Source organism: Nicrophorus vespilloides, unplaced genomic scaffold, assembly GCF_001412225.1.
Source record: "Nicrophorus vespilloides isolate i.1.1-1 unplaced genomic scaffold, Nicve_v1.0, whole genome shotgun sequence".
Lineage (NCBI taxonomy): Eukaryota > Metazoa > Arthropoda > Insecta > Coleoptera > Silphidae > Nicrophorus > Nicrophorus vespilloides.
In genome coordinates, this window is record NW_017098778.1 from 60,700 (window position 1) to 71,801 (window position 11,102).

The 11,102-nt window shown below is 33.9% G+C and overlaps 1 protein-coding gene across 1 annotated transcript; it reads right to left on the minus strand.

Annotated features, from left to right (window-relative positions):
* Positions 1-6,327: 6,327 nt before the first annotated feature.
* On the minus strand, positions 6,328-11,027 carry LOC108563169 (golgin subfamily A member 4). The gene is made up of 3 exons (XM_017921771.1): positions 10,633-11,027; positions 6,546-10,375; positions 6,328-6,460 (listed from the first exon to the last, which is right to left on the minus strand). Exons 1-3 carry the CDS (start codon positions 10,793-10,795, stop codon positions 6,437-6,439), a joined length of 4,017 nt encoding a protein of 1,338 aa, XP_017777260.1. The 5' UTR covers positions 10,796-11,027; the 3' UTR covers positions 6,328-6,436.
* Between the last annotated feature and the right edge of the window lie 75 nt (positions 11,028-11,102).

The window sequence follows — 11,102 nt, forward strand, 5'->3', positions numbered from 1 at the left end:
CTAAGACTAAAACTAACTTGGACTAGCGATTAGCTAGACTATCTAAGACTTAGACTCCCTTTGTATTACATAAACATCCTATTATATAGGAGTGAATTAGCATAGTGGGAGTACAATATTTGGTAAGGAAGATAGTACCTAACATAATATAAACAATAACGGTTATACATAACAAATTATAATTAGATGTGTTAATTATAACTTTATTTAAAAAGTGCTAAACACACGATGTTAGTAAATACTCTATTTATTTTTATTAAAAAAAATATTCTAATTAAGTCTTTTCCTTTTGTCGTTAAACAATAATTTAGAGACTTAAAATATTTGCACAGTTACCTGAATTTATTTATAAACTCAAACCAGGTATTTACCTGACAACCGAGTAATTAATAATTACTATCTGGACCTAATATCTACGTATAATTAGTTTTCAATTAGTTCCATGTTAATTAATAATGCGGTAAATGTGATACATGTGATATTAATTTCAGTCAATTGGATGCCGGCTTCGAGGAGAGAGTAAATACATGTTACAATAATTATAATTAATATTTTCAGAATGTAAAGTAGTTTTTACAAATTTTATATCAAAGCATTATTGTGTTATTTATACCAGCGTTTCTCAACGTTTTTGTCGCGCGACCCAATGTATTCGTTTATAATTATACTGCAACACAATTGTTTATAATACAGTGGAACCTCGCTTAACAAATAAAATGAATTGTAAGAAAAATAACTCGCTTAACGAGAAGGGAAATCCCAGATTGCGCGCCTGCTACATCATTTTTAAAACTGGTGTACAGATATTATGTGTATATTTGATGTTTCACTATACGAGAAAAAATGGATTAAATTCGTTAAGCGAGGTTTCACTGTATATATTTTTTAACGCTTTGACACAAGTTAACAGCTGTCATTTCGCGACGAATTGAAAATGTAATAAGAACCAATATTTAGGTTGAGAATCCTTGATTTGTAACACACAAACTTTTTCCTATTTCCGATCAAATTATTGGATGGAATGAAATATCAATCAAATATTATCTCATCGCAGCTGCCGGGTATTTTAGTTTTTCCGATTGATTAGATTCAATTTAAGCTCAAAATTAGAAAAAAAAGTAGTTTCTAGAATCGAATAAAAGTAATAAAAAAATCTACATTTCTTAGTCATAAATCCATTCACTGTAAAACATTTATTATAATAACAAAGTAAACATTTTCAGAAGAAAGAGCAGTCTGAATAGAAATAATCTTTATGGCGAAACCAATTAAAAAAACACAATACAGTACCAATTAAGAAAAACAAATAAATAAATAAATAGAAATAAATGATTGTTTTAAAAAAATAGTAATAAAGACATAAAATGAGCGTTTAACCTTATGCAACTGGGTTACTTCTGTTCTGGCTTACCTACGAGTCGCTCGTATACGAACGTATTGTTAGACATATAATTAGGTAATAATTGTACGAAATTGTGGGCGATTCAAAGGAGCCGCAGCATAATTCAATGAACAGTGAAATATACACTCGAGTGGGATTCAGCTAAATCGCGAATTCCCTTTGATCCTCCCAGCATATATTTATGATACCATAATATATTTATATTAATGAGTAATTACGTGAACCGGTAAGGCCGCCCTTCCGCTAATTGCTCATTCCTCACCGGAATTTACATTCAAACGAATAGTCTCATATCTTCGTTCTCATTTTTTTTTTGTGCTTTTCCAACAAATATAAATCAAGTCCACTTAATACCGATTATTTACTTTAAACGTATTTACGAGAAGATGAAAGGGAGGTGTTTGTGTGTGTTTTGATATGTGGAACGTATGAATTCGAAACGTCGGGACAGTTAGATTTCGAAATTATAGTTTGGATGTCTCGAAGCCATACATCGCTCCAGATAGTAGTCACGATGGGCTCCTCTGCCTACTCTTTGGGCTATTACTATTATACTCCTGGAAATAGGAATAGAGCTTGAGCGAGAGGAAGAGAGAGACAGAGGTAATACCATAAACGGTTCACATTTAAATTTATTGCTGGCTAAAGTGTATTGTGGGTTTACATGTAAGTGCACAAAGTTCACACATTCTGTACATGTTGTTAGTTCACTGCGACTTAACTATTCATATTATATTGTACATACCACTATTTGCGTTTCTCTGCGCCGTTTGTATGCAGCCTCTCTTCTACATATCAGCATTATTTTCATCGTTTCTAAAACAAAATTACGTGGACTTTACAACATAGTAACTTTAAATTGTAAAAACTAAATCCATCTTCACAAATGTTCTCGGATCATCGCACATATTAACAAGTGATGAATTTAATCAAATTCAAATTAGAATATCAGTCAATGAAAAACCAGTTAATTAAATATGAAACGGTTTTATAAGAAAAGTTTGTTAAAAACTTTGTAGGCAAATCATCAAGAAGGCATTGTTTAATTTTTTAAATTTATTAATTTTTAATTTATTAGAATAAATATTAAAATTGACAATAATGACATTTAGTCTTTGTAATTTCAATTATTTATTAAAGTTAAATCTCATTGATTTTCGTTTCAAATGTATAGTTCAGGGCGACTAACAGCCAAATGGTTAAGTCGACCTAACCACGATTACGTGAGCGCCGGTTCGAATCCCGGTCAAGCCAGGCCCTTTGTGAGGCTTCTTGGTGTTTGCAGCAATTAGGCCATCGTTCATCATGAATGGACAGTCAAATGAAAGAGGTTCAGCATATGGATCTTCATCCAAGTCAATTGACAATGACAGTGTTAAGGATAGCAGCAGATACACAGTCAAAGGGAATAGTGAAATCGCAGAGCATCAATATACTACTGAAGTTAATCTGCAAGACGACAGCCAACCAACAAATTACAGAATATAATGGTAAAAAGTTCCATTGGGAAGTTTACCAAAACACAAATTATATTTAATGCGCAGGAAGATTGTAAATTAAATATACTATGACATAATAAAAAAAAACTTATAGTTTTATTAGAATCGCCAAAAAAATGTTAAAAATTCTCTTTAATTAATACGTATACGTGTGTACTTGATTATACAGAAGGTGTACAAAATGCGAAAAATAAACAGTCGTTAAACATGTTATATCATATGAAATGTCAATTTCGAATGAAGGTTAAAATGATCGTTTTATTTTAAAAATTCACCAAAAAAAAATGTTTGCTAATGTTCTTAAATCTTTTAACATAGACAATTGACAATTTTTAATTCTCAATTGGATATTACACTCAAAATGTACGAAATGCGCAAAAAAAAGTAAGCAATTTCAAAAAATTGTATCTGTCATATTAAATGTCATCTTTGATTAACAAAAAGGTTAACTATCATCGATTTTTTGTTTTTACTTACGATATTTTGAATATATTCATCAAAAATTAGCTTTATAAATATTGTAAAATATATAAACATTGTACAAATAACTATCTTTACCACTCAAAATTTACGAAATGCACAAAAATTAACAATCGCTAAAAATATTAAATGTCATTGATTTTTCATTTAAACATATAATAATTTTTAAATATTTTTCAAAAACGTTAAAATTCTCTTTTCGAATATTCTCAAATATTTTAACTTTGAACAAATGTATTAAAATAACTATGTTTACATTTGAACTAACAACCACACAAAATGTATGAAATGAGCAAAAATAAACAAAAATGTTATGTCATTTTAAAATGTCAATATTAATTGACAATGCAAATTAAATATCATAGATTTTGCTTATACTTTATGATAATTATGATTTTCATAATTTTGTCTAAATGTACAACAAATTAATATTTGCTAAAAATTTTAAGTTATGTTTTAGATCAACAATAGAAGTAAAATATTAATGGTTTCCTATTCGTACTTCCGCTTTTTTTTTAATATTTACCAAAATACTTAAAATTGCCTTTACATTTTTTTAATATTTCAACATTGTTTGTATGCAAATATCCACGTCGTGTACACTTGATTTTTTTATATCCATTCAACACATAAAAAATAAACAATCGCTAAAATTTTTATGTCATGTTAAATGTCACCTCATCTCATCTCTTTTTCATTTGAATCGTTTGAATACTGAATATATTAGAATCTAACCATATCAAAACGATTAAGATTTACTATTGTTATTAAATATTCCTTACTATACGCGTTATTATCAACCTCGTTGAAAATTTGCAATAATCTCCTACGTACGGCATGGTACGTTAAATGCAACAACATTGTCCCACGTTGGTCGCCAAATTCGGACAGGCGTTCTCTCAATCACAGATGTTAAATACCAGTCAGAAAATAGGCACAACGTGCTTTCAAGGTTTCAAAATTTTCCGAGAATACAAAAATTACTTTGTATTTAACAAACAAAAAAATATACGATTTTCTACTTTATTTACATTTTTTGTTATTTTATCGCGTTATTTTATCGCAGAAAACACAATGGATGATTCATCTAACATCATTAAATATGTGACTAACTATGCTTGACATTTAAACTGACGTTATTGCATTTGTTTTAAAAATTGTAATAAATTTTCACAATTTTTTACATGCAAAATATATTTTTACACAAATTAAAATCACTTGAAATCGAAAATTTTATATAATATTATTGAATAAGACAAATAAAAATCAATGTTTGCACCTGAATCAGAAAATAAATAAACTAAACTGACCTTTCGCTAACGTATTGCGAAAAAGCATATTCTTTCCCAGAAATAACTAAGAGTTTCAGCGCTTAATTTAGCGCGGCATTAATCGCTTACGTCCGATTCATTGGACAAGCCATGTTCTTGCATCATCTGTGTCAGCATTTCCAGTCTTGTCTTTGAAATTATTATATTGATTTTCGCGTAATTCGCCGCCGATGTTGTAACAACAAAATATTATAAAAGCATTTCATTCATTTCAACTCGAAAAACTGCAATTGCTCGTTGAAACACCGCAGATGCAAATCAGAGCTAAAACTAAACAAGTGCGTTTACATTATTACGACACTTATGGTTTTCGCGTAATTCGCTGAAAAAAATGCCTGTACCACTGAAAAAAAAAAGCTGGCGTTTTTATGTGAAATACGCGCAATTGGAACATGAATATGTAGATTGAAGCTAAAACTGTGTGTATTAAAGTTATGAAATATTTTAATAAAGTATAAAAATATCTGAAAAGAATTATGATTTCATAATTAATTAATTATCACATAATGGGTAATTATAACTGAAGAAAACTCGAGGTTTTTTATATATATAAAAAAAGAAGTATTTGCAAAGAAAGAAGTTTATAGCTGGAAACTTTTAGAAACAAACAAGAGGATTTTCCCATAGTTTATCGTACAAAAGAAAATTACTTACGTGCTGCATGCTGTCTATTTCTGGAAAGGCTAGCATGGGTTTAATTAATGAATAAATGGACGGAACATGACAACAACAAAATAATGTAGTGAGAAAATATAATCAAAATGATATAAATCAACATGGAATGTCATAAGACTGACATTTGCGGTGTCAAAAGTATTAAAGTACCATGAGTTTAGAAGGTTAGTTTCGCCCTGGGAGTTGAGGCGCTCCAGGCGGTCTCTCTATACCTGTAAGGGTTGACAACCTTATTTACTGGGAGAGTGTTTGTCTTATAATTAAGTTTTCCAAGTAAAAATTTCCTGATTATTTTTTATATACTCAATTTTTTTGTGATTCCATCTATGATGTTAACTCTTCCACGAAGCTTGTACTCATTATTCATGAGAAACACAGGTTTTCGTAAATTTAATGAATTTTATTTAATATGATAGATATCAAAGTATGCTTTAGCTTTACAACATTGACAATATCGATGCGGTTGAATTTTGAAGTTACAAAAAAATATTGATGCTCAAATTTAAATCTTTGAAAGCAATTGATTGAAAAAGATCTCTAACGGAGTAGAAAAGCACCTGGATGAACGGCACTCGGCGGTCTACTCACCTATATTATGCTTGAATCAACAGCAACAAGTTGAAGGACCCCGGATTTGCAAACCCCGAAATGAACTGAAAACCGCAAATTTATGTTGCGGATGTTACAGGATATGAGCCGCCATCTACTGTCGACTGCAAGTACTTAACAGTTCATTAATTAATTTGAATATCTCCACTATATTAGTCTGCAGTTAAGTAATATTGAAGGAATGAAAACAACAATTACGTAATATTTTATTATCTGTTATATTAATAGTGACCAATTAAATATTCAACAATGGAAAAAAAATGACTTTAATAATAACCACATATATTATATATTAAATAAAATAATAATAATAAATAAACAATATGTACATCTTCTGTTTTGTTTTTCTTTATAAATAGTAAAAATTAGTAATGTGTTAAAATAAAGGGTGATATCTTGTAACGACGACGAAATGGAGGAGAGTCCCTCAACGATTACTGTTAAAGAATTCCCAGTTGCCCCAACTGAAAACAAAAAAGAAAAGGTATGAAACGCATTAGCAATATGTATTTAGAAATCCAATAAAAAAATAAAGGGTGTCTCTCCTACCAGCGATTGTTTGTGTTGCTCGTGTTTGAGGACAGCATCCGTTTGTTGAGTATCGAATTTGCAGACGGCTGCCAGAACCCTGGCCATAACTAAACTCTCCTTGCCGAGCATGTAATTGTACAGCACGTTCTTCAGATATTCTATTTCCGTGGAGGCTGATAGATCGGTGCAGTGATTCAGCATGACCAACGTCTCGTCCAGCTTCCTGTTCAGCTTCTCGTTCTTGTTCCGCATCTTCTGCAGCTCGTTCTCGTAGAACTCGATGGAATTCCGATTCGTCGCATCGATGGACTTGTACTGTGCGAGTTTGTCGCGCAGACCGTCCACCTCCGTCTGATTGAAATTGATCGGTGTTATCTTGAGCTCCTCGATTTCGTCCTTGAGCAGCTGCCGTTCGTGGCTCAGCTCGCTGCAGTGGTGCTCCAGATCGTTCACCTGGGTCTGAAGCATCTTCTTCTCTCTGGCCGCTGTCTCCAACTCTTTGCGGATATCGTTAAACTCGTTCTTTATGAGGGCGTTCTCCTCCAGCGTCTGCTCGAATTTGACGTTAAGATTCAGCAGCTTGTTTCGCAGCTCATCAGTCTCGTTCGGATTGATTTGGCTGCTTTCCAACTCCTTTTTGGCTTTCTTTAGAACTTCCGATTCTTCTTTGATCGTCTTCAGCTCAGCCTCCAATCTTTCGGTCTTCTCCTTCGAAGCATTCAACTTTACTTCGAGCTCGTTCTTCAACGCGCCAAAGCTTTCGTACCGTATCTTAACATCTGTGCACTCGGTTATCAGCTTCTCATTCTCCTCCAGTAAATGCTGATTATCCGAAGTGATCTGCGAATTGCGAAGCTTCAGCTCACCAATTTCATCTTCGAAACACTTCATTTTCCGCTCTATACTTTGATTATTACTAGTTACATCGTTGAACTGCATTTCAACAGTCTTTAAGCGGGAAACTTGCTCAAAGAGCTGCTGCTTTTCAACATTCGAGTTTTTAAGTAATTCGTGCACATTATTTAGTTCTTCCTCTAATCTGCTTAACTCCTCTTTGGTAAGTTCCACCTCACCGGTCAACTCAAGTAATCGCTTATCCTTCTCCGATATTACCGAAGTCTTAACTTCACTCTCTTGCGATAGCTCTTCCACTTTAATAGACAACTTCTCCAACACTTGAATTTCACCTTTCATTTTATCATTTTCCTGCGATAATTTCTCATATTCATCTTGCAATTTACTTTCAGAATCAACATATTTTTGTACCAAAGCATTATGCTCTTCTAACTGTTTCTGCAAATACAATAAATGCTCTTCCTGGTCCTTCGCATTTTGACTGGAATCAGACATCTCTTCATTTTCCTTTTTCAAATCTATAAGAGTACTTTCCAGCTCAACGGATTTTTGTTTCAACAGTTCATTTTCTTCAGTGACAATCTTTAAGAGCTCTTTCAATTCAATGCTTTGATCGTTCAATTCTCTTTTACTCTTCTCCAAATCTTGTTTCAAACCTACAATTACACGTTCGGAACTTTCCATATTATCCGTTAACCTCTTATTACTATCTTCGAGCGTTTTACATTTATCTCGCAATTCGGAATCCCCATTTTGCAGATTCACCTGAAGCTGTGAATATTCATCCTTCAATTTTTCTAAACTACCACTTAACTCTTCAACATTTATAGCACTGGCCTTCACCTCAAACTGAAGTTCATCCCTTTCTTGTTTAACCTGATTTAATTCAACATTTAATTCGTTCACTTTAAGATCATAATTTTTCGTCTGCTCTTCCAAGGCAGTTTTTCTTTCCAGCAAATCAGAATCAATTTTCAACAGATTTTCTTTAAGTGTTTTATTTTCCAACGTTGCTTTTTTCAACTCATCTTCCGCGCGTTTCAAGGTACCTAAGCTTTCATCGTGCGCTACTTTTAGTGTTTCATTTTGTTCAAGTAAGTTTTCAAATTCTACAGATTTCTCCTTCAAATTAGTTTCCAACTTCTTTATGTCTTTCTCAAGTAATTCACATTGGTTCTTAAACTTAGAACTTTCCTTGAGTCCAACATTTTCTTTGCTTAATGTCTTCAGTTTTTCCTCCAAATCGTTCATGTTTCGTAATTGATCTACGTGAATCTTAATATCTTCTTGTAACTGAACTTTCTCATTGTTCAAAGCGTTAAACTCTTCTCTTAAATTATCGTTAGCCTTTTTAGTTTGTTGCAAGTCGTTGTTTACTTTGCTTATGTCGACCTCTTTTATACTCAACTTTGCTCTAGAGTCTTCAATATCTTTCGTCAATTTATTTATTTGCTCCTCTTTCTCCTTCAGTGATTTTTGCAAAACATCGATTTCGTTCTTCTGCGATTTCTTCATGTTGTTAATATCTACGACGCGTTTGTTATTTTCGTCGATCAACTCTAAGTGATTGGTTTCTAAAGTGGTGTAGGCTGATTGGCGTTTCTCTAGATCGGCTTTTAAAGTATCGAACATAACTTGTAGTTCCTTTACATTTTGTTCAGATTCCATTAATTTAATTTGCACCTGCTTCGAGTCTTGGTCATTGATTTCAATCGCTTGCAGCCTGGTTTGAAAATCTTCCTGAATCTTAGTCTTCTGCTCTTTGAATTCGGTCTCAAGTTTCGTTCGTATCTTCTCTTCCAGATGCAACAAACTGGTTTTAGTTTCCTCTTGGATCCTCGCAGATTCTACTTTGAAATTAGCACATTCGTTATCAGCGATCAACAACTTCTCTTTTAACTCCTCTACCACTTTCTCACTGTTTTCCAAGGTGTCTCGTAATTTTCCGTTAGCTTTATCCAATTCCTTAAAGTTATTCTCGAATTCCCTTATTTTATCCTCAAGAATCGGAATCTCCGAAACCTTCGCTTCCATCTCTCTCAAAATTGAAGCACTTTTGCTTCGCTCATCTCTAAGATCGGATATCTCCAACTTGTATTGCTCCAGTTTTAAATTCTCCGCCTCCAAATTCTTGCACTTGGCGTCCAAATTCTCGCACGTTTCTATCAATTTGCTATTCTGCGCTCGGAGGTTACCATCGTTCCGATTCTCATAACCTTCCAGTTCGTGACGCACAGTATCTAGGTCACTTTTCAAATTGGTTATCTCCAATTCGCGATTCTGTATTTCCGTGTGCAGTTCCATCTTCGACTTGGCAAACTTCAGATTGTTAATCTTCTCGCGCTCCTCCACCTCTTGCAAAGCCTTCTCCATGACAGTCAGACGATCCTTATACTCAGCTTCGACGATGGCTTGCGCTTTGATTTCTTGCAGCTTTTCGTCGGACTCTGAATTGTTTTGAAGCAGACCTATTTTATCCTTCAGCGTACCGATCACGATGAGCTTCTCCTCGAGTTCCGTGCGCATCGCATGCTCCAGATCAGCTTTCGCCTTCTGACTCAATGAACATTGTTCCCTCAGCTCCGAAACTCGCCTGATTGCTTTATCCTGGGTTTCGACAAGAACAGCTTTCATCTTTGCGTTTTCGCGTTCCAGCTCCTTGTAATGGTTAGCCAAATCCGTGTATCTTCCGCGATACTTGTGGTAGCGCATTTGCGCCTTCGTAAAAGCCGAATACACCTGTTCTTTGCTAACATGCCCAAGTTGCGATGACTGCTGCGAAACATTGTCCTCGATTTCGCTGGCCGAAACGTCCAAATCTGATTGCAGATGGTAGTTGAAAGAAGACTCGTACCGCGGCAAGAAGGACACATCGGATGCTATCGAACTATTAGAATTCCTTCTTGTACGGTTCTCATTTTGAGGTGTAGAGGCTGCATTGAGCAGCACATCAGTAAATCCCGAGTTGTTGGCCGTCTTTGGTGGACTCGCATCTAAAATTAACAAATTATAATAACAATAATTGATGTTTTAAATATTTGAAAAACTTTACAATCAAAAATCTTGTGATAAATATATTGCAGTAATTGTAATTGATTTTTATTTATTCAATGGTATATCTTATACAAATAAAGCCAAAGCTTAACATTCAAAACATGTTAAAATCCAATTGGATTATTGTGGTAATTAAATTAACAACAACCAGGTAAAATATGTCATTTTTAAAGGTAATTACAAATGAAAGCCCTACCTTCTTCAGTGAGTGAAAAGAAGCTATCTTCTTTCACCTGATTACTATTATTTGTGAGGCTGATGTTGTTCTGCTGCAGCTTATCAGTTACTGATTGCGTGAGCTGCTGTATCCTCTGGGGCGAAATCTCCTCAGCAATTTTATCCTTCAGTTTCTTGAACATTTTATCAGCTGTTCGCTAGCATCTGACTCACCCTTCGCCGCAGTGTTCAATCCAGCAACTTCTTACACACTAACCCAAAAAACTAACCCCCTTGCCATTGACGTGACACGTAAACATGCAAAGACGTTCACTCAATACTTCCATCCGTTACCAACCTGTTCGCTCCTGCTGATACGTATTTCGCAGCTTCTGTTGTACACACCCACAACAACACAGAAACTCAACGAAATAATAGAAATGAAGTTAGTTTGAGTTAGTTGCTCACTCGTGTACATCTTGAATGAATAATGAACCGGTCGAACGACCT

Bases quoted from the DNA above. Each gene is read 5' to 3' on its own strand.
- LOC108563169 (XM_017921771.1), bottom strand. From the start codon at position 10,795: ATGTTCAAGAAACTGAAGGATAAAATTGCTGAGGAGATTTCGCCCCAG. The intron at 10,376-10,632 runs GTAGGGCTTTCA...TGTTAATTTTAG, and splicing joins CTTTTCACTCACTGAAGAAG to ATGCGAGTCCACCAAAGACG. The intron at 6,461-6,545 runs GTAGGAGAGACA...TTTTGTTTTCAG, and splicing joins AGCAACACAAACAATCGCTG to TTGGGGCAACTGGGAATTCT.